Source organism: Ziziphus jujuba, chromosome 8, assembly GCF_031755915.1.
Source record: "Ziziphus jujuba cultivar Dongzao chromosome 8, ASM3175591v1".
NCBI classification, from domain to species: Eukaryota; Viridiplantae; Streptophyta; class Magnoliopsida; order Rosales; family Rhamnaceae; genus Ziziphus; species Ziziphus jujuba.
In genome coordinates this window covers 23,601,629-23,628,252 of record NC_083386.1, presented here as the reverse complement: position 1 = coordinate 23,628,252, position 26,624 = coordinate 23,601,629, and the positions used below count along the sequence as shown (strand labels likewise).

Sequence of the window (26,624 nt, the reverse complement as noted above, 5' to 3'; positions counted from 1 at the left end):
TTATGATTAAAATGATGAAACTCCAATGGCAATGCTCTTTAGTGATTGGTTTACTAAACAGATTGCGGACTGGGGCAAATCGAATAGCCAGGCTTCCCAATTGCATACCTCATTAGCCAGGTCAAGTCATTGAATGAGATAAAAAATTTCCATGGAAATTTCCAAGTAGTTGGAAATTCAATCTGACTTTTAAGGTTCAATTGAAACGTAGGGGACGGTAATACCAAGTAAGTAGTGTGGTGGAAGACTTGACTTTTCTTGGGAAACAAACAACCAAACAACTCTATTTTCTTTGGAATTTCCTCTTCCAATTTCTAAAACAGCACCTCCTCCATTGCTGCACAAACCACCTCTTGCATTGTTGCAATGTCTACACCATCAGAGTCAGTTCCCTTTCTCTCAAACACATGCATATATATTTATATATATATGAACATATATATGCTTCAGGTGTTTTTGTTACTTCTCTCTGTTCTCTCCATACAATTTTCTTGACGGCAAAGAAAATCCTATACCTTCTAGATTTTGCAAACAACAAAATGAATGATGAAAACAAATGAAGCAAGAAATCCATCCCCAACCCAATGGAATTGAGAAGAAATTCATAAATCAGTGGTGGCTTTTTATTTAATTATATGAATATGAAACTCTTCAAATTGAGAGATTCATACATATTTGAAAAAAGATTTCTTTTTTTTTTTTTTTTTTGGTTTCTTTTACAATTATTCGACGAATATTTCCTCTGAATGATATTCACATGCAGATATTATCGATCGCTGCCACCAGTGAGCAAGACCTATGGAGTGGCCTGTTTGACGGCCACAGCTGCATTTTATCTGCAAGTCTATGATCCTTGGACTAGTATTGCACTAGATTATGGCCATGTCTTCAAACGTCTTCAGGTAAAAATTCAATATATTATATAATCTCTATAATTTCAAGAACTTCAAAAGGTATATTTTTAATTGTGGTGCACCAAAATTTTATATAGGAAATTGAAGGGAAAATATACCTTTATTTTATTTTATTTTTTTCCTTATTCCTTGATCGAGAATTGGCTAAAGTAGTAGATATATTTGCTAATACTGCAGGTTTGGAGACTTATTACCAATTTCTTCTTTCTGGGTACATTTTCATTCCGATTTGCTCTTCGTCTTATAATAATGTAAAAAAGCCCAGTCTCTGTCTTTTAAACGTACACCAGTATGCATATATATATATATATAGATATGGATTTTTTTTTTTAATTTTTTTTTCCCCTTCTTTCAATTGCATAGAGCAAAATATGGGGTTTCACTGGAAAAAGGAACTTTCGACAAGAGAACAGCAGACTATCTATGGATGTTGATATTTGGAGCTCTGTCACTTTTGGTATGTAAAATACCGTCCAACTCCAATATTTGGTTGGATTTTTCAGTCAAAAGATTTTATTAGAAGTAATTTTGGAAAGTAAACTGAGGGATTGTCAAGTAAATGAACAAAGAGTTTATTTACCAAATGCTCTTAGTTAAGATTTTATTTACTAAATGCTCTTAGTTAAGAGTTTTCTCCTATAAATTTATTTGATTAAAAATATTGTTTAAATTTTTACCAAAAATTTCTAAAGAAATATTTCAATAGTTGATAATGATTCTGAATTCAAATCCTCGTACTTTTAATATTTTAAAAAAATAAAAAAAAATCATTTAAATTTTTATAAAAAATTTTTAAAGAAATAGTCCAATCATTGATAATGATTCTGAATTCGAATTCTCATACTTTTAATATGAAAAAAAAATATTACATATATATCAAGTAAATATCAGGTACTATATAAATATTACATATATATATATATATATATATATATCTAAAAATTGTATAATAAAATTGAAAAGTAGAGTTCGATTTTTAGGTGATGGCTGTGGTTCCAGCTTTCTCAACTCCATTTATGGGACCTTCCTTGGTTTTCATGCTTGTCTACATATGGGGCCGTGAATATCCAAACGCACGAATAAACGTGTACGGGGTCGTTACATTGAAGGTACACGTTTAGTTTTAACTTTGTTTTACCATTTTTTGTAGCAATGCAAGTAGTGTAATGTGGATGGATGAATTATTCCAATATTTTTTGTGGGTACAGGGGTTCTATCTTCCATGGGCAATGCTAGCACTTGATTTAATTTTTGGAGCTCCTTTAATGCCAGACATTTTAGGAATGGTTGCAGGTCATCTATACTACTTTCTCACTGTGCTTCATCCTCTTGCTGGTGGCAAATACATTTTCAAGACTCCTCTATGGGTGTATCCTTGTTTTTTTCTTGCACTATATTCTCAGTTTTTTTTCTATTACTTTATTGAAAAAGTCTGTTTTGGTATCCATACTAGGGAATTTTCTCCAACAAAGTGAATGAACAAACACAATGAACACAATGATTTTTAAGTTTCTTAGAATTTTGTCTCTAAACCTTAATGGTTGTCACAGTCACAAATTTGTAGCATACTGGGAAGGAACCCAAATAAATGCCCCAGTGCAGCGTGACCCTTATGCTGGAGTTGCTTTCCGAGGAAGAAGTTACCGGCTAAATGGAAATCAAACTAGAACTCCAGAGCAGGCACAAACAAGAAGAGAAACAGAAACAGAAACACAGCAGCCTAATAGTCCGGAAGGTGAAATTGCTTTCCGAGGAAGAAGCTACTGTCTTGGTGATGCACATTAGCTGGTCATATTTTTATAATCCTAATATGTTTATGTAATTATATGCTTAGGTTGCGGCACAAATGCTTACATGCTAGCATTTTTATTCATACGGTTTGAATTCCCACCTAAGTTGAGTGTGTCTGTATGCCATAAACTTTCTCAGACAAGCCTATGTCTATTAAAGTCTAGCCATTTACACATCTTCGATATGAAACTCGTAAGTGGGGTTGGTTGAATAGTAATTGATCATAGACGATCAGGATTTGTAGAAAATTAAAAAAAAAAAAAAGTTTAAAGAGTACAATATCAGATGTTGCAAACTCTCCGTGTCTCACAAAATTAGTATCAGTTCAGGTTTTTGGCATAAAACCTCCCAAACAACTTAACTATAACAAGTGTGCCATTTTGTAAACGAAGGAAAATCTGTGCTCTAATTTTGTATTATATCATATGGATGGCCCCCTAGCTCAAATTTGGAATTAAAGTAGAAAAGTTTCAGCAACTATTCATTTTTTCACATTAAATAGAAAAAATACAGTTAGTATGCAGACTCACAGTTTAATTCCTGTTTACACCATATGATAGTAGCTCAAGAAAATTCACCTTGTTGCATGGACTAATAAACATGAAAACTTGATCCCAAATACCGTTCAAGAAATATTCCATCTACAAATTGTAGAAATAGAATTCCATTCAATAGCTATCAATGCAGAGTTCCTGTCTTCACCAAGTGCCTCCATCTACATCACGGGACTGGTAGAAATCATCTGGGCGTGCAATGTTGACCTCTTCAAACTCATTATCATCTGTAAGTGACAGTATTAGTTAAAACACTGATATAGAAATACGATGCTAAATAAAATGATTTACCAGACCAGAAACAACATGTTCCTGATGCTTTCAGGAACGACCCTAATACAACTATTGTCCTTTACATTGACCATCAATCATAATTGAAGAGACAATAGTGCAACATGACAGTAGCATGCAATAAAAGTTAAACATGTATCATGATATCTTCTTGTCAGTCTCTCCTGCTCCAAAAAAAAAAAAAAAAAAAAAAAAAAAAAAAAAAAAAAAAAAAAAATTTAACGATTGCCCTTTAAGAAGAACTATTTAAAAAGAAAGCATCATTTAAATTATTAAGAGAAGCCACACAACATCTCAAGACTGTCTAAATCAAATTGGTTGTCAAACTGTTACAGAAAGAACCATAGGATCCTTTCAACAATTTTTTTTATTTATATTTTTTGGGTAATATGGTTGCATTTATAGCACAAAAAGGCCAAAAACAATGGCCATTAAAGAGAGGCTACAGCCTCAGCTTCTTCAAGAGCTAAACAACTATATAAAGCAGGAGGAAAGCCCTCTGCAGAAAATTCATCAACAAAAAAGGACTGCAATAGAGTAATCCAAGTAAGGATTGAAAATGGAAAGCAAGAGTACCAACAAATCAAATCAAACTATCTCATATTTGAAAAAGACTGCCTCAGAGTAGCATAAAAAGTGACGAAGAGTAAAATCTGGACTAATACAATTCCCTGACGTATGCAAGTCAGATGCATGAAACTGAGAGAGGGAAGAAGAATATAAAAAAAATAAAAGAAGAAGAAGAATAAATACAACCTTTTCTCAAGGTCAGAGCCACAACAGCATCATTTTCAACCTGCAAGGACAGACAGAGTTTCTTCAATATGAATACACAATGCATATACATTTTAATGGATCAGTAACATAAAATTTAAATCTTACCATAACAAAAGCTAAACGCAGCAATAAGTTCAAGAGCAAAACAAGGGAAAATAAAAATCAAACGAAAGATATGTAATTGTCTTACTGGTACCTTCTGATCAGCCAATGTCTTTGAATCCTCTAGTATTTCCCCAGTACTGGCTAGGATCAAGCGCTGATCATTGACAGGTTGATCAATAAGGACATGCAATTTCTGCTTAATATCTAAAATCGTCTCAGTTGGTTCGCACTGGATAAAGTAAGTCGTCTTACTACGCTTGACACGAATATACATGGCCTGCTTAAAGATGACAAGAAATATCACAATGCAGTAGGCCCTTTAACATGCTATGGTTGCTACAATAAACAGGTAGTTGGAAAAAGCAGTAAAACATCATCAGGTCTAAGTCTTTAGTTAGACTTGTATGCTATATCAATTTCCTCCCAACTATATTACAAAATTTCAAAATTACACTTAAGTAAGTGATGCTGTTTATTCCAATCTCTGCATATGGAAAATTAATATATAAACAATTAAAAGATTGCCTAATATTGAGGAAAAAAGAGTAGTCCAACAAGATTTCGTTCTAACAATTACCACAAAAATAAAATTGTTACAAAATAAAAGTACCCAAAAAATCAATGTAAAGAGAGGATTAATATACGCACCATTTTTTCCACTGCAGATACTAAGATAGTTGTAAACCTCCTTATTCTGATAGGCTGCCAATCATCATAGCATGTTAGCAACAAAAACAAGACACTGAATTACACATTGGAGAGGGTTAAAAATAAAAAATAATAATAATTCAAAAAACAAAACCATAAGTATAAAGTGCCAAAATTTAAGAGGAAAAAAAAAAAAAAAAAAAAAGGTTGCTTCGTAAAAATAGAAAAAGGATATTCAAAAACTATGTTTTTTTATTTTTTTTATTTTTTTTTAAAGTTTCAGTGGACTGAAAAAAGAGTTTTAACATTTTTTTTTTCTAGATTATTCAAAGAAAAGTCGGAAACTTGTAAATCCCCTAATGAAATCAACACAACTAAGGAATTTTCACAATTATAACAATAAAAAACATCGAAATCAAAACGAAAAAGAGCTTTTTTTTTTTCTTTTTTTTTTTTGGACGGAAGTGGACGGAGGATTGCGGGTACCAGGAGGTGGTGAGCACGGAGAGCGACGTTGCAGGTGATGGAGTAAGTATAGAAAAGAGAGCTCGACGATCGCCGGAAACACGAGTCCGTACCACCGGCGACGGCAGATCCCTAACAATTAACAGCGTGGGAAAGAAAAAAAATCGCCGAGTGGGAAAGGCTGGGTTTCCAAGTACATTGACAGCGAAAGAGAGTCGGAGCAGGAGGCAGAGCGAGCGAGAGCGCGAGAGAGAGAGGAAACCGTCATTGACCGAAACTGGGCCTAACCACCTATCATTTGAATTGTGGGCCTACTAAAAATATAAGTTGAGCCCATGTGATAGGTTGAAGTGGGCTACCAAAGATTTCTCTTACCAAGCCCATTTAGGGTTATAATTTTGTAAATTGAACTAGAAAATTAACTGCTTATTTCAATAATTGTGTATTCACATATTAGTCCCCTTGATTTATAATTTTAAACTTTTTTTATTTTTCTCAAATAAATAATAGTATGTGTTTAAGTAACAAAATACTAAAGTCGCCGATTTTTTTTTTTTTTCACCAAATGTTGTTTTATTAAATAATGTAGCAATATGTTGTTGAGTTTGAGTTTATTTTCTATGAATTTGGTGAAAAAATTTAGCAAGGATAGCAGTATTGTTTAAGTAAATTCAAGGCAAACTTATTGAAAGTCCAAAAGTGTTGGCCCATTTGAAATTTTGAGATAAACAAAAGGAGTGAAAAAAATAATAATAATAATAAACGAATATGCTTGTTAAGTAACGTGTGGATGCAAATATTAAACCTTAGTCATCGATCTTTATCTTAAAGAAATTATAGTTTTTCTTTTTCTTTTTTTTTTATTGAAAAGAGAAAGAGAGGCCTAAATGTTCTTGTAATTGTCTTTTTTAGTTTCTGAAGTAAGCATGATGAAGAAATTGACCAAGAAGTTAAGCAAGCCAGCTTGAGGTCTTGCCTAACCAAACACATGGCGTGTGATTATGACTCCACCTATCCGAATGTGGAATGGTCAAGGCCGCCAGCGGCTAGGCTCTATTTATTCAGTGTGTCCATGACAGTCAAAATTTTGTACACATGGTCAACGCTAGCATACATACTTTTCAACTAATATACATATGTATATATATATATATATAGTTAGTAGTCTTCTAGATGGATAGCATAGTAGTATCGTAAAAAGTCTACCGAAGTCTTAAAATATAAATTCAAGAAAAGTCAATGGTTATGATGAGAAATTTTAGTGTAATATCATTATCTTAATACGATAAAAGATTGACTTATATATACATATATAGGGTGTTGTGATAATTAATCAATTACGACTTGCTTGCAAGTTGACCATTGTCAATTTAGGTTGGTGTAAATATCATCTACTATTTAGATATGATGCAATTACTTAATTATTACAAAGTATGTATTTATTATGTTGAGAAGCAAAAGCTTAGTGTATATATATATATATATATATATATATATGAAAGTAGGTAGGAAATTAAAGCCATTTACTACCTTTCAAATCAACAGAAAAATATAAAAACACAAATTGCAAAAACCTTAGTGGAAGAAATTATATATGAAACATAAATAAATTGAACAACTTGTATAGCTGTTGATATGGCTATTTATAAAATATCAACCCCCCCAACCCACACACACACAAAAAAAAAAAAAAAAAAAAGGAATAAAACCGATTAACAGTGAGTGGAGCCCGTACATCTATGCGCAATCGCAAAAACACCTTTTATAGAAACATATTTTTGCCTAACCATCCACCTTTACATTTGAAAAATTTTAAATTCAAGACATGAAAATTGAAAAAATTATTATAATTGCTTGAAATAATAAAAAGAAACATATCTTTCAATTATTTGCGCCTCACTATTTGACACTCACCTAACAAATTAATGCACTTCTTCTTCAAATTAAATTGGGATATAACCATATGTATATATACATGTATATTTTAAAAAATTATTGTTACCACCAATTGTATCAGACACTGTCCATGTAGTCAATAATATTTATCTTAATTGTATATGATTGTTTTTTCTAAAATTTAATTTTGATTATTTCATTTCTTTTTATCATTATCAAGGTCAAGGTGTATATGTGTATTAACAACCAGGAAAAGTCAGAGATATCGCCATGCGCAATTCTTTTCTCTCTCCCTCTGTTTATTTATTTATTGTACTTTGTAAGTTTGAAGATGATATATAAATATATAGTGTATTAATTAAACAATTTCTTTTTTATATTGCTATATATCAATTGAAAAACACGCATCACCGCAATTCATATGGAATCTTCATTCTGTATATGTAGTTTTAGTCAGTCAATATATATTTCTTTTTTTCTGAAACGATATTTATGTTTGCAGTGGGTTTAGATTAATTAATATTGTTTTTAAATAAATGCATAATAATAAGTAGGCACCAATAATGGAACACTTATTCTTGTGGTGTTATATGCATGGATTCATGTAACAGGTTTGTTTGGGTGACCGAACACAAAGCAAAAGCCCCAGATGACCTTGAGCTTCCACGAAGCTACCTAGTTGGTGGTGATGAGGGCCTCCAAGTTTCAAAACCATATAATATCAGCAAACCCATGAAAGTGTGAAAGATTGAGATCACCTACCAAGTCATGCCATTAAAATAAATTCACGAAAAGGGTTTTGTCTCCTTTGTGTCGCATTCGCATATATATATATATATATATATATATATATTTATTTATTTATCTACCTTAATTTCCACTTCTAGGAAACTAGCTAGCTTTAATTTCTTTTTTCATGTGGTCCACGGTTACATACATCTTTCTTCGAGTCAATGATCTTTCATTTCTTATTATCTTTTTTCGTGGAAGGTTCCTTGATTGAAACTATTATCGATGAATAAATTAGATGTACTATTATATGATATTGTACGTGATCTTAAACTTTTTGACCATAATAATCTCTTTTTTTAAAAAAATAATAATAATCTTTGTTATATGTATATAATGCATGTGTGTTGTGGGTGTTATTTTGATTGTGTTTTGACTTAAAAATCTTACAGAAAATCATGTTTTGTTGTTTCAGCCTTCCAACAAGTGCAATAAGCGTTTATGTTTGTCCCGTTAAAGAAATTAACAAACATGAGCCTTTGACCAAGTCTCCCCCAGTACTTAGTACAGATATAAAAGTAAGTAATAAGGGAGTGGATTTTTTTAATTTTTAATTTTTGTTAAATTGGTCTATGGCGACTAAGTACAAACCGACATGCATTTAAGAGACTGTACTACCAAAATTGAATACGCCCAATAAATTCCACATCATCCACAAAAAATTTGAATATTATATATATCTATATATATATATATATATAAACTATTTTTTACTATGAAAACGCGTTCCGAGTACTTTGAGTGTGACCTGACCTCTCCCAGACAATCAGCTCTGTCTCCTTCCCCTGAAGTTGATGGGTTTCAGAATGAAAAGGAATGAAAATTGCATTAATTCATAGTGATGTGTAATACACCGTATTTAGGTAATTTTTTGGGTACAAATTACAGGTATATAAATAGAGAGACGAAATTGAATAATATTTTCTTTTTTTTTTTCATGGAAATTATACAAAAGAAACATAAAAGTAAATTGAAATGATAAGAGCGTAAGCATTTGTGTTCTTATAAATTTGTCAATGATGTTTACTCTGTATTTGTCATCTCCAAGTAAACGATGGAGGCAATTAAGAAAATTGAAGCAAATCACTTAAGCAATGAAAATGACTGCATCTACAAATTCATTGAATTTTTTATCCTATTTAATTTTTATGTATCAAATAGTGTACCACCAAATATCAATAAAGAATTATTACCAAAAGAAAAAATATCAATAAAGAGTCCAAGTTCTAAGAAGCAAAACAACTGTATAATAGTGATTATTTAATCGTCAATCACATTCCTAGAAAGTCAAAATTATATTTTTTTTTTCTCTCCCTTATGCCAAGAAAAATGTTTCTCATATTCCTTATTTTATTATTATTTTTAAATAAAAATAATATTACATGTACTAATTATTATATTTATAGAAAATATTTTGTTATTATTTGATTAGTTTATATTTAATAATATTTACCTTTTAACGATTTATTTTTTAAAATCTAAATTACATTTATATATATATATATATATATATTTAAGTTTCAAGACCGGTAGTTGAAATGGAAAGCTTGACGGTAGTTTCTGAACCGTGCAACGGATAAAGCGAGTTTCCTTGTGAAAGGGGGTATCTACACAGCGCCATACAATGTGGTCCAAGTTTGATAGTTTTACTACTTTTGAGTGAAAAAAATAAAAAAGGGTTAGAAAATAGTTGTGTAAATGCAAAAAAGAAAGCCCATGTGAATAACAACCCCACCATGTACCAAATATAATTAAAACCCATGTATAATAAATATTGTGATTCAAAAATTATATAATAGGTATTGAATTCTTGGCTTAATTTTTCACAAATGGGAATTATTTTATTTATTTTTTAATAAGAAATTCGGAAAATGGGGAATTCAATGAACGTAAATAATTAATTATTATAGTACACTAATAAATTGCGTCCGGCCAAAACAAGACAACGAAGACTCAAAAAGTCTGAAAGAATCCAAAGAAAAAAAAAAAAAAGATAAAAAAATATATCGTTTTTATCAAAAATACAACTTTTTGGTAAATATTATCAAAAATACAACTTGTTCCGTTTATTTGTAGAAATATGATATAAAACATGTGTATTTTTTCATAGAAGTGCGATGCCTCACGCCAAAGTTGGCTCTAAAAGTTTACGTTTGCAATATGTGCTTGTTGTGGGGTTACCCTGAGCCATCAGTCATCTGCTTCTGCGGGCTAAAAAATTATCCAAGCTCTGAAAAAAACAAAATGGCTTTTTGAATGTTTGAAATGGTTCTGCAGAGAAGGAAATCACTGGCTTTAGTTTCCTTCTGAAGAAGATTTCGTGGAAAAATTCAAGTTTGAAGTTCTGAGCAACTTTGTTGTATGTATGCTTTCGTTTTAAGGAAGTTACTCTTATGTTTTTGCTGGGTTTCTAAATATTTTTATTATTTATTTGAACTCTTTGAGTTCTTTTCAGTAAATTCAGGAAACTTTCTAAGCAATTCTAAGTTTGTATTTGAATACCCTTTTGTGGGTCTTTAAAGATAGAAAATTTCCGCAATATTATTCATGAATTGCATTTCTTGTATTTGGGAATCTATGCTCTCTCTCTCTTTCTCTCTCTCATGCTGATTTATCAGCAGATTTGTGTTTCAGAGCTATTGAAGGAATATTTTTCTTTCTGGGATTTTTTATCTTTGCTTTTTCGCTTGCTGTATAATATTCTGTTTTTGCATTCAACCTTGGTATTTCTTCCTTCTTTCCGTTTGTTCATTTGTCTATCTAAATGGTATATTGACTTTGCATTTTGTGGAGTTAGCGTAGGATTTTTATGTTTTGTTGGTAATTATGAAACAAAGTGGTTCAAGAGATGCATTTCTATGCTATTGCAGATACTTTAGTGTAAGATTTGTAATTTATTGTTTTTCAAAAGTTAATTTGTTAACTTTGATTTGTAATGGTGCTCTTGTTGATTTGCTTTCTATGTTACAGAGGATTCAATGTAACAGAAACTTTGCGAAATAATGGATGGAAGTGTAACAGTCGAAGCAGATAACAATCTGGCATTGCTGCCCCCTTCCCCTTATCTGGGCGTTGCTATAGCTATCAAAGGCAACAAGAAGAGTAAATACATAGTTAAATGGGCTCTGGAGAAGTTTGTTCTAGAGGGAATTGTTTTTGTGAAGTTGATACATGTCCGGGAAAGTATTACTGCGGTTCCCACACCAAGTAAGTGATCTTCCTGAATAGTTGGAATCTTATGCATGTGAAATTCTCCAAGTTGTTTGATTCTTTTTTCTCTTTCTGATGTTGAAGGAATATTGTTATTTTAGGACCAAACTATATATATTATGGATTGGAAATGTAAGAAAATTAGGAACTTGAGTAGTGTCACCAAAATCTGATTTATTTCTGTAATCATTTCTGCCATATTGGAAGTTATTAGCATCGGTAAAGCTGAAAGTTATTCATTTGAAATTTGCCCTGCTATATCATGTAATCTTGTGGGATTGGTTGATTTATATTGTAACTTCTTCCAGTAGTATCGATGTTAAGTACTAGGAGAGGATTGCAGAACTAAACTTTACTCATTTCCCCTCTTGATATCATACATTGCTGTGGTTCTAGTGGGAAATTTAATTCCTCTTTCACAAGTACGGGACGATGTAGTAGCAGCTTACAAAAAGGAAGTGGATTGGCGGACAAATGAAATGCTTCTTCCATACAAGAAAATGTGCATTCAGCAAAAGGTAGAAGTTTCTCGGTTGTTGTATTTTGATCTAACTTATTCCAGGGATCAACAGTACTTACTGAATTATGAATGTAGGTACAAGTAGACAGTATAGTGATTGAATCAAATGATGTGCCAACTGCGATAGCAGAGGAGATCAGTAAGTCTGGTATTAGCAAGCTTGTTATAGGTGCCCCATCGCCTCGCATGTTTACAAGGTATATTTCTGTGGCATGCTGTTATACAAATGCATTACAATCGTCAGCCCTTGGTGATGGTTTCAGTTTCTCCTATTTGAAGTTTTAGACAATAATAAATTGTTATTAAATTTTGTAACTTTGGTTAGAATCCTTTGTAATGGGAAGTAATTATTGTTAGTACAAAGCGTCTGCATGATTTATGTTTTTGTAGCCCATAGATGTTGGAATAGCATAACTCAGTAGACAACGAGTCTATCACTGTTGTGATGGTTTGTTATCCCCTTTATTAGGTTTTGAATGGCGTAGGAAGAGCTTGTTGTGATAACACTCAACAAAAGCAAAGGACTACAAAGTATATGAGTATTTGTATGCACACATACAGATTCATAAATAAATAGGAATATGCAAAAGAAAATTGTAAGAATTATGCCAATGTTTAAAGAAAGAAAATGTACTTACTAGAGAAGAAAATGAAAACTCCCTTATTATTAGATTTATCAATTTAATTGTAGAGAAAAAGTTGGTTATACAATCAACATATCTTACTTGTATTTTGCGATTTTCCATGTATTTTACAACAATATATGCTTGTAGGAAAATTAAGGGTCTCTCCTCAAAAATTTCAGCGTGCACCCCAAGTTTCTGTACAGTCTATGCTGTTTCAAAAGGAAAATTGTCATCTATACGTCCATCTGATTCAGAGACGGTTGTAAGCAGTAAAGATGACAACAGTGATACATGCTCTACTGTCAGTACTTCAAGCAATGCTTCCAGCTTACAGACTGGTAATGTAAATTACTTGCACTATGGTTTGAGCTGCATATTCTTGTTGGATTATGGATATGATGTTGTATTGGCTCATTATGTAAGTGGTTGCGACCACTGTACTCTGCCTGATATTACATATTATCATGTTAATTTTATTAATTTTAATCTTTCTCAATCTACTAAGTTTATGAAATTTTTCACGAACAAGAAAATCTGAACTAGGAGTTTGGTGTTTCTATCATCCATCTTTTATTGCATACATTGGTTCTGCACTTTGACATTCAATATTGATTGTGGACATTGAAACAAAACTTCTCCTAGTTATTAACCCAGTAAACAATTAACTGGATACTCATTCTACACATGTATTTTTCTACCACATCTGTGCTTTATTTTGTAGTTTTACTTATGAATGGAGTACGGCAACAAAAGGCTTTAATGTATTTTTACTATCCCCATGCAGATACCGCCTCTGTTGCCTCAAGCTCACACTTCCATACTCCATCCCTAGCGATGCAGCGATTTCAAGCACTTGCAACTCTTAATCAAACTCTTCTTAAAACAGGAAAGAATTCAATGGAAAACAACCATTCCAGATATCATTCTCTGGATTTTGAGGAATCGAGGGATGCTATAAGTTCTTGTCCCTGTAATTACGATGTTGGATGCACATTAAGTCAGGCCTCCAGTTGCAGAAGCTTGCTTAAAGATAATCAGTCATTCACATCTGATCAAGTTTCCATCTCAGATGTGGCCACAGATTATTCTTCATCTGAGAGCCAGGTAAAGTGTTTTGATTTCCTTTGACTCAGTTTTTAGTGGTCCTTTGAATGGATTATGCATCAAGAGCATTCTAATCATTGGATGTGATCTTCTTATTTACATGCCAAATGCTGTAAATTGATATCGTGTTTTGCATGTTATTTGATCAGAAGATCTTTATGTTTTCCTTTTATTTTTTGGATACGAATACTTCTTGTGTATGAGGCATTGATATTCTTTCAATACACCTAAGGTCGAAGATCTTATCCTAAAAGTTTTCTAGCTCAAAACCAGTTCAATCACTATTCTTTTATTACAAGTTTTATGATGAATGAAAAGCTGTGTCAGTGGAAATTCATGCATTAACGTAGTGGTGAAATTACATTTGCTTGACCTTTCTCTACCTGGTATTAGGACTTAATTGTCGAAAACAAAACTTTGAGCATGGCCTTGACAGTTCTTAAATATAGATTTTGTCATTATATGTGCAAACTGATGTATTAACTTTAGAATATTGACTTCTACAAATATGGCAGGTAAATATCAACTTTGAGCTAGAAAAGCTGAGAATTGAGCTAAGACATGCCAGAGGAATGTATGCAATTGCTCAAAGCGAGACAAATGATGCTTCACGAAAGGTAAGCATAATGATTTTTTAGTTTCTTACCCCTAAAGGATTATGGTTTTCATCTTTTGTTCAGATGTCCCTATTTTCAACAAGCTTTGAGTACTAAATACTCTCTAGACGTTGATCAAGTGCCTCTCCTTAATTTTTTTATATCAATACTTGGAACTGGAAGGAGATGTCACTTGAATCTCCCTATATATTCCTTGATCAGATCATAATTTGTCTTTAAAGGTTTTTCATTATGATGGTCCTGTCAAGCAATAACCGCAAATAAATATTGTCTTCAGAAGGAGCACATGTTGCAACCATATTCTAGGAAGTCAAATATATGTCTAGGCATTTTGGGAAAGACCAACTTTGTTAATTGCTGTTATTTCTTTTCATCAGCTAAATGATCTAAATAAACGCCGGTTAGAAGAAGCAATGAGGCTCAAGGAAATAAATGTTAAGGAGGAGAGAGCCAAAGAATTAGCAATACAGGAGAAGGAGAAGCATGAAGCTGCAGAAAAAGAAGCTCAGTGTGTAAGAGAATGTGCAGAAAGAGAAGCTTCTCTAAGAAAAGAAGCAGAGATGAAAGCCATGCATGATGCTAAAGAGAAAGAGAAACTTGAGAATGCTCTTTTGGGTCCTGTGCAGCAATACCATAGATTCACATGGGAAGAGATTGTTTCTGCCACCTCATCTTTCTCTGAGGATCTTAAGATTGGAATGGGTGGGTATGGAACTGTCTACAAGTGCAATATTCATCATACAACTGCTGCGGTGAAAGTACTCCACTCTAAAGAGAATCATGAGAACAAGCAGTTTCAACAGGAGGTATGAAAGTATCATGAATACACCAAAACATAGTACTTTATTTATGGTCTAACAAATTTACATTAAAGAAATTGTGATGTACTTGTAATCAATACCTTTAATGACTTTGGAGATCTATATATCTATATATATATATATATATTTCTTTATAGATGGAGCTAAGTTGCATAGTTCTCGTTTAAGTTTGTAGGCAAAGCATATATGTTTAGTCTTCAGAACCAGAACTGTGTTTTGAAGTCTAATCCTTACTAATAACTATACAGCCATGGTCTTAACACAGACTTGGCGTGCCATTTTCACCAAAGAAAAAATGGCTATTTTGCAATGTATCTTCTGCTGATAGAGCTTGCAGCCATCTGTACCTTGTGCTGTGCTTATATTTTGCTTGAAGAAATTGTTTAGTTGTTAGCCTACTTACCAATCTGTCAAAGACTAATTTGCTTCTGATATTTGGTTGCAGCTTGAGATCTTGAGCAAAATTCGTCATCCGCATTTACTTCTCCTTCTTGGTGCATGTGCTGATCATGGTTGCCTAATTTATGAGTACATGGAGAATGGTAGCCTGGATGACAGATTGCTACAGAAAGACAATACTCCTCCCATCCCTTGGTTTGAGAGGTTCCGAATTGCTTGGGAAGTAGCCTCTGCTCTTGTTTTCCTCCACAACTCTAAACCAAAACCAATCATCCATCGTGATCTGAAGCCAGCAAACATCTTGCTCGATCATAATCTTGTGAGCAAGATTGGTGACGTTGGCCTTGCTACGATGCTTAATTCAGATCCTTCGTTATCTACAATGTACAGGGACACGGGGCCTGTTGGGACTCTCTGCTACATAGACCCTGAGTATCAAAGGTCTGGTTTAGTCACTCCAAAATCTGATGTATATGCTTTTGGAATGGTGATTTTGCAGTTGCTGACTGCTAAACCAGCAATTGCACTAGCTCATGTGGTAGAAACAGCCATTGCTGATGGCAATCTCTTGGACATGTTGGATCCAAAGGCTGGGACTTGGCCACTTGAAGAGACCAAGAAATTGGCTGAATTAGGACTGAGCTGTGCTGAGCTTCGTCGTAGAGATAGGCCTGACCTAAAAGATCAAGTTCTTCCTGCACTGGAGAGACTAAAAGAGGTTGCTGATAGTGCTCGGGATTCAGTTTTCAAAGTTCAATTACCACCAAACCACTTCATCTGTCCAATTCTTAAGGTATGCATGCGGTTCCTCCAAACAATTCCTATGTACCTTGATCTGCAAATATGAAAAAACAAAAACATGTTTTCATTGAGCTCTTGAATCTTTTTCATTCCTCCAACTAGCTTATGTTCCTCATGTACCATGTTTTGCAACTGAAAATGAATAATAAATCTTTGGAAACATCTTTTCAAGCATGTTTTGTATGTAAAAGATGTTTATGCTTGAAACAGTTTATTAGTATTATTACTTTAGTCGAGTTTTATTCAACATAATTCCTTTTTAGTATTTGTAATGGGTTTATTATTTTCTTTTGGTTACAGGATGTTATGAATGATCCCTATGTTGCTGCGGATGGATATACCTATGATCGTAAAGCTATAGAATTTTGGCTTGAAGAGAATGATACATCACCTATGACAAACTTGCCATTGCCTAATAAGAATCTACTACCAAATTACACTCTTCTTTCAGCAATTATGGAGTGGAAGTCCAGACAAAATTGAAGTATGGTTTTCCATTAATGCTTAGGTTTATTAGGGATCCCTTGATGAGTAACTTGATGTATAATTGCTAGAGTTTTTCTTTTAAGGTGTCATTTTCTAGTGTTATATATTAAAATGTCTTAAACGTGAAAGATAACTTTGTCATAAGAAAAAGATGCATAAAGTGTACATAATTTGTAACATAATTTGAAACTATAAGCAATATTCTTTGTAAAGTCATAGAGTTCATGTATAAGAGCAGCTTTATTGTCACAATTGCTTCTTCCTAGATTGGAAATTTGTTGTTTGCGGAGAAAAATTAGGTAAAAGGGTGGTTAATTTCTTTTAAAGGACAGAAATATCTTTGTTATACTTGTAATAGAAGTGTAACATATGGAAGAATATAAAGGTCGTTGTAAAGAAATCCAATCCAGTTTGGGAAAAGTACATAGTGAAACAAAAATAAATTTTCACAATAACATAACTATATAAATCTAAATAAGAAGTTGTATTTAGAAAAGAAGAAAAAAAAAATTATGAAGTTTTAGAAAAGAAGAAAAAAAAATTATGAAGTTAATGTAATTTATGTGCTTTGGAAAAGACATTTGTAAGTTACAGCATCTTAGACAAAAATTCTTAATGTAATTTCGTACATAATGGACTATTATTTATATAGTTTAGAATTTATAATATCAATTATGTATATCTACCAAAGTTGTCTGACCAAGCAATGGAATCTGGTAACATGGTTCAATGGTCTAATTTCTTGGCAGTCCCTGTCAAACCAAGTAAGGGCAGATTAGTCCTTAAAATGAGAAATTTTTTTATAGTACCAACGACTTAACTACCAAAACATCATTTTCCATCATAGTCATTGAATACCATAGGGTTCTAGACTTTTAGTTCTATCTACCTTCTCTCCATCATTAAACATCAATTTCTTCATCTGTTCAATCTTCATGCATCCTAAACCTCTAGATCCCTCTAAATCTCTCATGAAGGAAGGTGAGATATTGACGTGGTTACAAATTAATTTTAACCTCCACAATCTCATAAAATTTACAAGCAAAACATTAAAAAGAAAAAATTAAAGAAAAGTTAAAAGTGCACAATCAAATATTCTGTAGATTAAAAATACTTCAAATTGTTTGATTCAAAAAAATAAAAAAAATAAAAATGAAAGAAAAATTAAAGTGTACAATCAAATATTCTGTAAAGTAAAATACTCCAAAATGTTTGATTTGCATTCTTTTCTTCTTTTTTTTTTTTTTTTTTTTTAATTGTTTATTCGAACATACCCAAAATTATTGTCCATCAAACTTAACAACTAACCACAACCTTTTGTGGAGCCACAAGGTTATCATATCAATTAATATATGAAGTTGACTTAACAATCCTATACAATTTGTTTTTAAATAAATGACATAAACATAAACGAACTGGATTCTTCCGAAACACCATTATTGTTTATTTAGAAATAGTTTCAATTCAATACCATCATCAAGTTACTAATCCATTCCAGTGTTAAATTTCATTGGAAATTCATTTATTGTAGTTCCATAAACCGTCTTTCAGCAATTTCAACAATTTGGAGATCATTTCTATTTTTGATGAATACTTGAAGAACCTGAGCCAATGAAACTATAATTGCTTTTGCCCATCAGGGTTTCCCAACTAAACTCTTAATGCCATGGATATGCAAAAATTTCTCCCAAAAAACTAGTTGACCAAGTTAACTCTTCGAGTCAAATAAAATGTTCATGACCCTTGCAAGATCCAATGGCCAACTTTGACATTAATTTTCATTTTTTGTTTCTTCTTGGCAAAAAATTGAATCCAAAAAAACAATATTCTATGAGAAATATTGGGTTTGGGGGAAGAAAAAGCTTTAGGATCCATGTATGGGAAAGAGTGACAAATGTTTTGAGTAGTGCATCAGACAGTATATCTCCTTACCTACTTCCAAGAATAATTTCCGAAGAAAGTTAATAAGAATGGCCAAGAAAATTAATGAAACACCGATGTGAAGGAAGAACAAGTAATTATTTGCCCCAGCTCTTGAGTCCTGCTGCCGTGTTAGTGAAGACGACTATTACATTGCTTCATTGAATCCAGGGGACCCAGTTTGACTAAAAGTTGCAATTTTATTTGGGTGGTAGTTATTGTGGGACTAAGATAATCCTCTTCCCATCTCACCTAGATATTGAACTCTCCTATTCATACCCTGTCCCTGACTCCTGACCTTTTCTCACCCACCTAAGCCAGCCACAGATTTAAAGGTTTTCATGGAACCCAAACAAGTTTAAATCTAAGATTATATATATATATATATATATATAGAACTATTCATTTCCCACTTTCAAATGACAGTGTTAGTGAAGGAAGTAATGAATTTCCATTATTCTATTCCAGTAAATATACAACTAAAGTAACAATGTGCTAAGTCTTGGGTAATAAAATGACAACAAACTGTCTAGAAAAATGCTATCAAATAATTAAAAAAATAGAAAAGAACAGAAAAAGAAAAACAAGAAGATTTTAAGGATGCTATGTCAACCTTCCTAGAACAATCTTGAGAATCATCCAAACTTGATACGAAACCCCAACATGTAATAAGCATGTTAATAAGAACTTTAGGAGTTGCAGAGATTTCATGCTTAAGGTTTCTTCTACCCAAAACTGTTCCAACCAAAAAGCATGGTGTTATTACTCAGGATTCCAAAATCTGGGACCAGATCGAAGTTTCCCCGTCCACGCTGCTGATGCTTTGGCAATAAAGCAAACAAATAAATCCGACAAAAAAGTTACCCATTTTATGGCCTTTTTCTTGGATTGCTGGTATGGAATATATTTTGTTTCCAATATCCATCTCTGTAGACCTTACTCCTCAAAACATCAACATCACCATTTTCCTTACAAATCTTGTGCGTGTAATAGCCCAAAGTTTTCGACTTCTTTTTGCTCCAAAATGAGCATATTCCATTTTATACTTTTTTTCCCCTATGCATGTCCATTTCATTCTCACTGTTTTCCATGACCATATTAATATAGAAAAATTTTCCATTTCCAAAGAGCAAAAATCCCAGAATTCCAATCTCATTTTCCAATCTCTTCAAGCTTCCTTAAGATCTGTTTGCTGTTTGGTCTGAGTGATGGAGATGGTGAACAACAAGCCATAGCAAGCTGAAACACTTTGAGAATTCTTTCTTTAGTAACAGGGCTTTCACCATCGCTGCTGCTGATAAGTATACTCGGATGGAACAAATCTGAAATTCTTCGCCCAAGAACTGCATTCCTCATGAAATTTGGCAAATAGAAATCCTCATGGGGTGCTGTTGGGTTCTCATTTATGGGTTCTTTACCTGTAAGCAATTCAAGCAAGATTACCCCAAGGCTGTAAATATCAGTCTGTTCACAACCATCTTTCATTTTGATCAGCTCAGGTGCTTTGTAACCCTGTGATGCTAAAGCTTCAAGCATTTCTTGTCCAACAGTTGGGTTTAAGAGAAGGTGGAGACCGAAATCCGAGATATAAGGTTGGCCAGGGCGGTCCAAGAGTATGTTTTTGGAACTGAGATTGCCATGAATCATCGGTTTTTGTAAACCAGAATGAAGATGATCCAACCCTTTGGCTATACCAACTGAGACCTTGTAAATTGTCTCCCATTTGTGAGATTGACCATTGGAATCTGCCATTGGAAAACAGAGTTGAACTTAGAAACAGCTATAAATTAGTTAGAAACAGCTGTAAATTCGGCTAAAATGGTGGGAAAAAGTTCAAATTTTTTAATACGATTGAAATAATTACAATGTGAACACAAGTAATAATCAATCTTGAAGAGAATATTGAAGAAGAAAGTGACATTGGTTGGTACCGACACAGTGGTAATCAAGCAGGGAAAAAAAAAAAAAAAAAAAAAGTCCACGATTTCGGTTTCATAATTTGGATAGAAAAAGATTTACCCAAAAAAACAATTGGGAAGAAATAGATCAAATAAATGCAGACAAACAAGAACCATCCTTATTAAGTAAGAAGTTATCAGAATCACGCTATCTTCCCTTATCAAAATATGGAAAAGAGAAAATAACCATAACAAGAAAAATTAAACAGAACATAAAGCAAAATGAATAAAATATCATTTCACAGAAGAAAATACTATAAAAATCTGTAAAAAAAAAAAAAAAAAAAAATTAATGAAACCTGTAAATTTTCTGTGAAAAAATCATATGACCCATGAACAAAAAGTGAAATTTCTGAGCTCTCATTTCGGTTAAACTCCAAAGTCAATCAGCCTGCCCGCTTATACAGCAAGCAAGCTCAAAAGCTTAAAAAATCAAGATCAGCACTGTCAAAAAAATGCTTTCTATAGTTGCCATATTTTTCAGGAAATTATATCAAAGATTCATTTTTCAGTCTAATAAAACAGAGACAAAGATCATCTACACATAAGAAGACATAGTAGACCAAACATATTACACTATTCTGCATTTTCTTGGAAACCAAACATAAAAAAACGAACCAGATGAATGAAGAGATAAAAACAATTACCTCTGATGAATTGAGCCAAATTGCCATGCCTATAAAACGGATGAATAAGAAGCTTCTCACCTCTTGGCCCAGAATAAAAACCAAGAAGAGGAACTAAATTGGGATGTCTAACACAACCCAGAAACCGAATCGCTTCCTCAAATTCATCAGCTTTGGTAGCACATACAGGCCTCAGAAACCTCAGCAATCTCACTGAATTGCTCTGCTGCAGAAAAGCCTTGTAAAGCGTGCCATAGCTGGATTTTCCAATCACTTCTCCTGGAGCATCTAGTATGTCAAAAATTGTGAGCTCTTCACCACCCTGAAAAGTTATCAAATCCTCTCCTTGAATCTCATCTTCAGGTTTACCATCCTCTGTTTTTTCTATATCCTTCTGCTGCTGATGATTTTCCAACCTCCTTTTGCGGTAGAAGTAGATGAAAATTACGAAAAAAGTCAACAATGTGATTGGAGTTAGTAAAAGAATCACTTTGAGCTTGTGGGTTATTTCCATTCTGTCAGAAATTTTCTTTTCTAGATTCTTGTGTAAAGACCAATGGGAAAATTTTGTTATTATCAGAAGGACTACTACCAAAAACACATTCTTGGGTTTGAAGAAAAACGTATAATTAAGATCTGGGTTTTTGATGTCAGAGACTCAGAAAATGTACTAAAACTCCATGGAAAAGAAAAATGGTCTAATTTTCATAGTTTATAAAAGAGTTTCATACCAAGTAGAAGACAAGAAGATGTAGATGGAATGGTACTTTGTGAGAGGGTGTGGAACCCAAGAATTTTGGGAATTATAAAAGAGAAAAATATAAAATATAGATATATAGATATATATATATATATATATATATATATAAAAATAAAGGGTATTGTAATTTGTTAGTTATTAGAATGTAATTATAGTATGAGTATAGGAATTGAAAAGGTTATGCATGTGATTTGAACAATGAAAGTTGCAGAAGACAGAGCAAATATACGCTGGCTGAATCTAGTAAGACAGATCTATTGCATGTGATGTTTTATCTTCATTGACTGTTTATGATTTTGCTCTACTTGTGAAAATACCCTTTTGCCATCAAAAGTTTTCTACATCATTATGTATTTATATATATATATATATATACACGCTAGTTTTCACTGATCATTCTATTTTTCTTTTTTAACAAATACATGTGTACCATGTACTTTTTGATAATATTAATGTTTTTCTTATTGCTTTTCAAAAGTAATTTTTTATTCGAAGAAGGAAAAAATGTGCCATCATATTCAAGTTAGATTGTTACCATCATCGAAATTTTGAAATATAGCAGAAAAAGAAATGTGGGAATTTTACAAGTAATTTTTTTAACTTTTTTTTTTTTTTTTGTGTAAGAGATAATGGATGGATGGAGGAATGTCATGTCCTGTATGTTACATAGATATTGACAGTTGAATTAAAAATAAAACAATGAGAAATTCAACACCAATTTAAGATCTATATTCTCAGATCAAAATCATAATATCCAACCAAATATGTTCGTCTCCAAAATATTTTGGACCAAGAACTTGAAGACTTTGAATATTAATTTTCTCGGAGAATGAAACACTTGGCATAAATTCCACTCTAAAGGTACAATTTGGATTGAAGACTTTTGAGAATTCCATAGAAGGTTTTAATACTTTCAATATGGTATTGTTTTGGATTAAATTTTGAATTTCGTCCCCTGCCCTTTTTTTTTTCTCCTTTTGGCTTGTAAATATCTAGGTTCGTCTAATATGATCATATAAAATAATATGAGCATTTTAATTGATTATTCATCATTGAATAATTAAGTAATGAGTTTGGTTTTAAATCTGTGATTTAGCTGTAAAAACCATTTTTATCAAAAAGGAAATAATCAATAATCTTATTAAATATGATCTAAGAATTTCAAAAGACATTCCAATCTAAGGAATTTAGTTTGCAACTTGATAATATATATATATATATACATGTGTCTAAAGTATATGCTTTACAATATATATTATTTGTATATAATGAGAATTAGATATTGAGAGCAGAGGGTCCATAATTTTTATTAGGCAGATGAGCAGAGCAAATGATGAGTCAATTGCGCAGATATTAGCTCCAATAAAAAAGCCAAGGACAAAAATTATTGCACAAATTGTCGCAATCATATCAAAACCAAGTTGCCCAAATGATGTTCCTTCTACACAACCATTTTTGTCCATTTCAATCCCCAAAACCACCAATTCCACTTTATATATTTTTAGATGCTTCTATGAAAGCCTCAATCTTTTAATTTTTATTTTTGTTTATCTCAATTTATCTTTTTTTTTTTTTATAAAAAAAGTTGGAAATAATAACTATAAAATTGTATAAACCATTCTCTGTAATTTAAAATCTTTCGTTTTTTAATGCATGTGATACGGTTTTAATTTAGTAGAAGAAAATAAGTTAATAGAAGTTAATTTTTTTAATTGGCATAAATGTTTTAATTAATATTTATAACCAAACAAAGCATAAAATGCTTTGTAAATTCATATATCTAATGAACTAAAAATTCGATAATATATTATGTGTGTTATGCGTAAGTATATCGGCAATTTTTGCTTTTGCGAAAAAGTTAAGATCCGAAACGATAACAATTATATTTTAAACATCAAAATAAATAAATAAATAAATAATAACGATAATAATAGAATGAAAATTAAAATTTTGAGGTTCCAAATAGCTACAGTTGTGGGAGAAAATTTGTAATTAAACGGCGCAGATTGATGAGAATAGAGATTGGTGGGCCCCGTTGGTTAGGAAGTATGTGATGCAAGTTTTTGTTGTTTCAGTTTCTCCATCAAAATCAAATGGGTGGGACCTCTGCCACCACGTGAGCATTGATCGTCTGCCAAAAACAAAGTGCCACAACCTCCATGGCCCACCACTAACTGCTATTTGTTCTTCTTCTTCATTTTTTTTATTTTTTTATTTTTTTATTTTTATTTTTATTTTTTTTTAAAGGGCCATTTGTTCTTCTTATATATCAATTCGTTTACAATTTTTTGACCCCCAAAAAAAAAAAAAAAAAAAAAAGAGCTTGTATATTCTACGAATGGTCATGTAAATTTGTTTTTTTTTTTTTTTCGGAAATGAATATAAATTTGGTAAAAAGTCTTTTTTTTTTTTTGGTTAGACTAAAAATCTAGATTAAAACATGTAATTATCTTATTTGGGTGCGAAAATTGGACTTTTGGACTTTTAAATTGGATAAAGTAAGATTCAACAAACTCTGACATTAGAATTTCTTAAGGATTTTTTTCTATTTAAAACAAACAAAATAATATATATATATATATAGATAGATAGATGTATAAAGAATCCACAAGTAGCGGTGGGATTGTGTGTATTTTGGAACATGCACAAATAAGCCACGTACAATTTTTAAGGGAATGTATTCAATTTAGAACGATTTTAAAATTTTTTTAAAATTTTGAGGTATTCGATTTAAATTTTAAGGGAATCCATATAAATCTAATGATATTCAATTAGGACTTTATAAAATTCTTTTAAAATCTGGTGGTATTAAAAAAGTCATTGATTTTAAAAGATTTTAAAAAATGATGAATTTTAATGGATTTGAAAGGATTTTAACAGAGAAATTATGAAGAAAATTGTCAATATGAAATCCAGCTTTAAATTCAAAGATTTCATTGGATTCTTATAAAATCTTTATGGAGTCTATAGAATTCCATAACAATTCATCAAATCTTTTAAAATCTATAATTTATTTTAAATCCATCAAATTCTAAATTGAATACATCTCTTTAAATTGACGAACCAAAAAATTTATTTAAAAAAAAAAGAAAAAAAAAAAGAAAGAAGAAGAAGGGTAGCTTAAAAATTGCTTCATATTATTATATATTCCAAACTATATACATTTAACTCCTGTGGTTTAAAATTATTATTACACACTAGGCCAAGTTTTTAAGCTGATATTTTTTCGTCAACAAATTATTGCAAGATTTGAAATTAAGGTACTTGAAAATTTTGAAAAACCAAAGCCCATTGCAGTAGCAGAGTACTGAATAGGGTGGTAGTGTATTGCCTCATTAGTGATTAATGTCATTTACGAATCAAAACAAAGCCATCTCATGTTATTTTAGTGTATGGTTTATTTATTTATTTATTTATTTATTACTGGTTAATAAATTGTCTCAAGTTCTGAGCAAAGTACTGAGGATAAATAAGAATAGTATAGTACAAAGGGTATTAATTAAAAAAGATAAGAAAGAAGCAGAAAAACTAAATGGGACACACGATCTCAACCCATACATATGCTTCCACAAGATAAAAATAATAAATGCAACAAATCAGGTAAAATCCAAACTACCTTTGTTGGCTAATCACTTTCTTTCTTTTTAACATTGTCTAATCAAATGCACTAAGCAAATCAAGAATCCTATATCACAGGCCCCCACAAAAGCTAAAGCAGAAAAAGCACAAATCTTTATTTATTTATTTAAATTAAACCACTAATGTTGTAAGTTGTAAATCTACTTCTACATGTTACGTTGTGTTTCTCTATCATTTGGTATTAATTTCTAAAAGATCAATTTTCTTTCATGACAAAAAGTAAGTAATTTGTATGATTTTTAATTTTATTTTTAAGGGGCTCCACTATAATATGGGCAATTATGTCAAATAGTATTTTATGACAAATGATGATAAATTAATTATTATTTGCTGATATATTTTCTAATTAATGGAGCTGAACTATCTAATAAAATTACACAAATGCCATATAATTATGAGGACGGCAGAATCAGGTGGCAGGAAAATATATAGTTGGGTAGCATTGCCATTCTCTGTTTCTTATGGGGTACATCCTGCTTGCTACAACAACAGCAATGATGATCATTCTTTTTGACAATATGACATAAAGAACCCTAATTTAACCCCACAACTTCTACATAATGTCTCCCTACTTGGACTTCTTCCCAATTCTCTCTCTTAAAAAGAATACAGGGTCTCAAATGGCTTTCACCATTTAGAAAAACAAGACCACCAGTGGTAACCAACCAAAAACAAGTTTTTCAATCATAATCTGAGAATCAAAGTCATTCTAGATAAATCCTACTCTTTTAAGTTTACTAAAATTCTTCAATATGCTTGACATTAACCCATCTTGAATACAAACTATATGTCAGATCACTATGTTCCCACGTCAAACACAAAGCTAGCAACCAATATATAGAATACCAACTCACAAGACAAATGCAATTGGGGATGTGGTCCTATTTAAAAAGAAAAGGAAAAGAAG

At 31.8% G+C, this 26,624-nt stretch overlaps 4 protein-coding genes across 5 annotated transcripts; 2 read left to right on the top strand and 2 right to left on the bottom strand.

The window, feature by feature from the left end:
- The first annotated feature begins 261 nt into the window (after positions 1–261).
- On the top strand, positions 262–3,019 carry LOC112490881 (derlin-1.1). The gene is made up of 7 exons (XM_048471063.2): positions 262–383; positions 764–902; positions 1,092–1,165; positions 1,278–1,371; positions 1,895–2,023; positions 2,123–2,283; positions 2,465–3,019. The coding sequence occupies exons 1-7, from the start codon at positions 367–369 to the stop codon at positions 2,697–2,699; spliced, it is 849 nt and encodes a 282-aa protein (XP_048327020.2). The 5' UTR covers positions 262–366; the 3' UTR covers positions 2,700–3,019.
- A 154-nt stretch (positions 3,020–3,173) lies between these two features.
- Positions 3,174–5,811, bottom strand: LOC107414159 (uncharacterized). Its single transcript, XM_016022254.4, has 5 exons — positions 5,567–5,811; positions 5,081–5,134; positions 4,524–4,709; positions 4,307–4,346; positions 3,174–3,486 (listed from the first exon to the last, which is right to left on the bottom strand). The coding sequence occupies exons 2-5, from the start codon at positions 5,081–5,083 to the stop codon at positions 3,404–3,406; spliced, it is 312 nt and encodes a 103-aa protein (XP_015877740.3). The 5' UTR covers positions 5,084–5,134; positions 5,567–5,811; the 3' UTR covers positions 3,174–3,403.
- A 4,508-nt stretch (positions 5,812–10,319) lies between these two features.
- On the top strand, positions 10,320–17,066 carry LOC107404417 (U-box domain-containing protein 35). 2 transcript variants are annotated; one of them, XM_016011370.4, is made up of 10 exons: positions 10,320–10,593; positions 11,201–11,437; positions 11,837–11,958; positions 12,036–12,157; positions 12,734–12,924; positions 13,371–13,690; positions 14,206–14,307; positions 14,685–15,113; positions 15,574–16,320; positions 16,629–17,066. In XM_016011370.4, the coding sequence occupies exons 2-10, from the start codon at positions 11,233–11,235 to the stop codon at positions 16,809–16,811; spliced, it is 2,421 nt and encodes an 806-aa protein (XP_015866856.3). In that variant the 5' UTR covers positions 10,320–10,593; positions 11,201–11,232; the 3' UTR covers positions 16,812–17,066. The 2 variants fall into 2 exon arrangements, with proteins under 2 accessions (XP_015866856.3, XP_015866855.3); XM_016011369.4 differs by having other exon boundaries at positions 10,321–10,589.
- A 2,088-nt stretch (positions 17,067–19,154) lies between these two features.
- Positions 19,155–22,273, bottom strand: LOC107404415 (putative kinase-like protein TMKL1). The gene is made up of 2 exons (XM_016011367.4): positions 21,340–22,273; positions 19,155–20,479 (listed from the first exon to the last, which is right to left on the bottom strand). Exons 1-2 carry the CDS (start codon positions 21,830–21,832, stop codon positions 19,887–19,889), a joined length of 1,086 nt encoding a protein of 361 aa, XP_015866853.3. The 5' UTR covers positions 21,833–22,273; the 3' UTR covers positions 19,155–19,886.
- Between the last annotated feature and the right edge of the window lie 4,351 nt (positions 22,274–26,624).

What these genes read in the sequence shown, in the direction of transcription:
- LOC112490881 (XM_048471063.2), top strand. An exon ending in TTGGAGCTCTGTCACTTTTG is followed by an intron (nt 1,372 to 1,894) that starts GTATGTAAAATA and finishes TTCGATTTTTAG; the next exon opens with GTGATGGCTGTGGTTCCAGC. An exon ending in TTCAAGACTCCTCTATGGGT is followed by an intron (nt 2,284 to 2,464) that starts GTATCCTTGTTT and finishes TGGTTGTCACAG; the next exon opens with TCACAAATTTGTAGCATACT.
- LOC107414159 (XM_016022254.4), bottom strand. An exon ending in AGACATTGGCTGATCAGAAG is followed by an intron (nt 4,347 to 4,523) that starts GTACCAGTAAGA and finishes CTGTCCTTGCAG; the next exon opens with GTTGAAAATGATGCTGTTGT. An exon ending in GGCTCTGACCTTGAGAAAAG is followed by an intron (nt 3,487 to 4,306) that starts GTTGTATTTATT and finishes TGTCACTTACAG; the next exon opens with ATGATAATGAGTTTGAAGAG.
- LOC107404417 (XM_016011370.4), top strand. Translation starts at nt 11,233, where the DNA reads ATGGATGGAAGTGTAACAGTCGAAGCAGATAACAATCTGGCATTGCTG. An exon ending in TCGCCTCGCATGTTTACAAG is followed by an intron (nt 12,158 to 12,733) that starts GTATATTTCTGT and finishes ATATGCTTGTAG; the next exon opens with GAAAATTAAGGGTCTCTCCT. An exon ending in TGCTTCCAGCTTACAGACTG is followed by an intron (nt 12,925 to 13,370) that starts GTAATGTAAATT and finishes ATCCCCATGCAG; the next exon opens with ATACCGCCTCTGTTGCCTCA.
- LOC107404415 (XM_016011367.4), bottom strand. Translation starts at nt 21,832, where the DNA reads ATGGAAATAACCCACAAGCTCAAAGTGATTCTTTTACTAACTCCAATC. An exon ending in TTTGGCTCAATTCATCAGAG is followed by an intron (nt 20,480 to 21,339) that starts GTAATTGTTTTT and finishes TTCCAATGGCAG; the next exon opens with ATTCCAATGGTCAATCTCAC.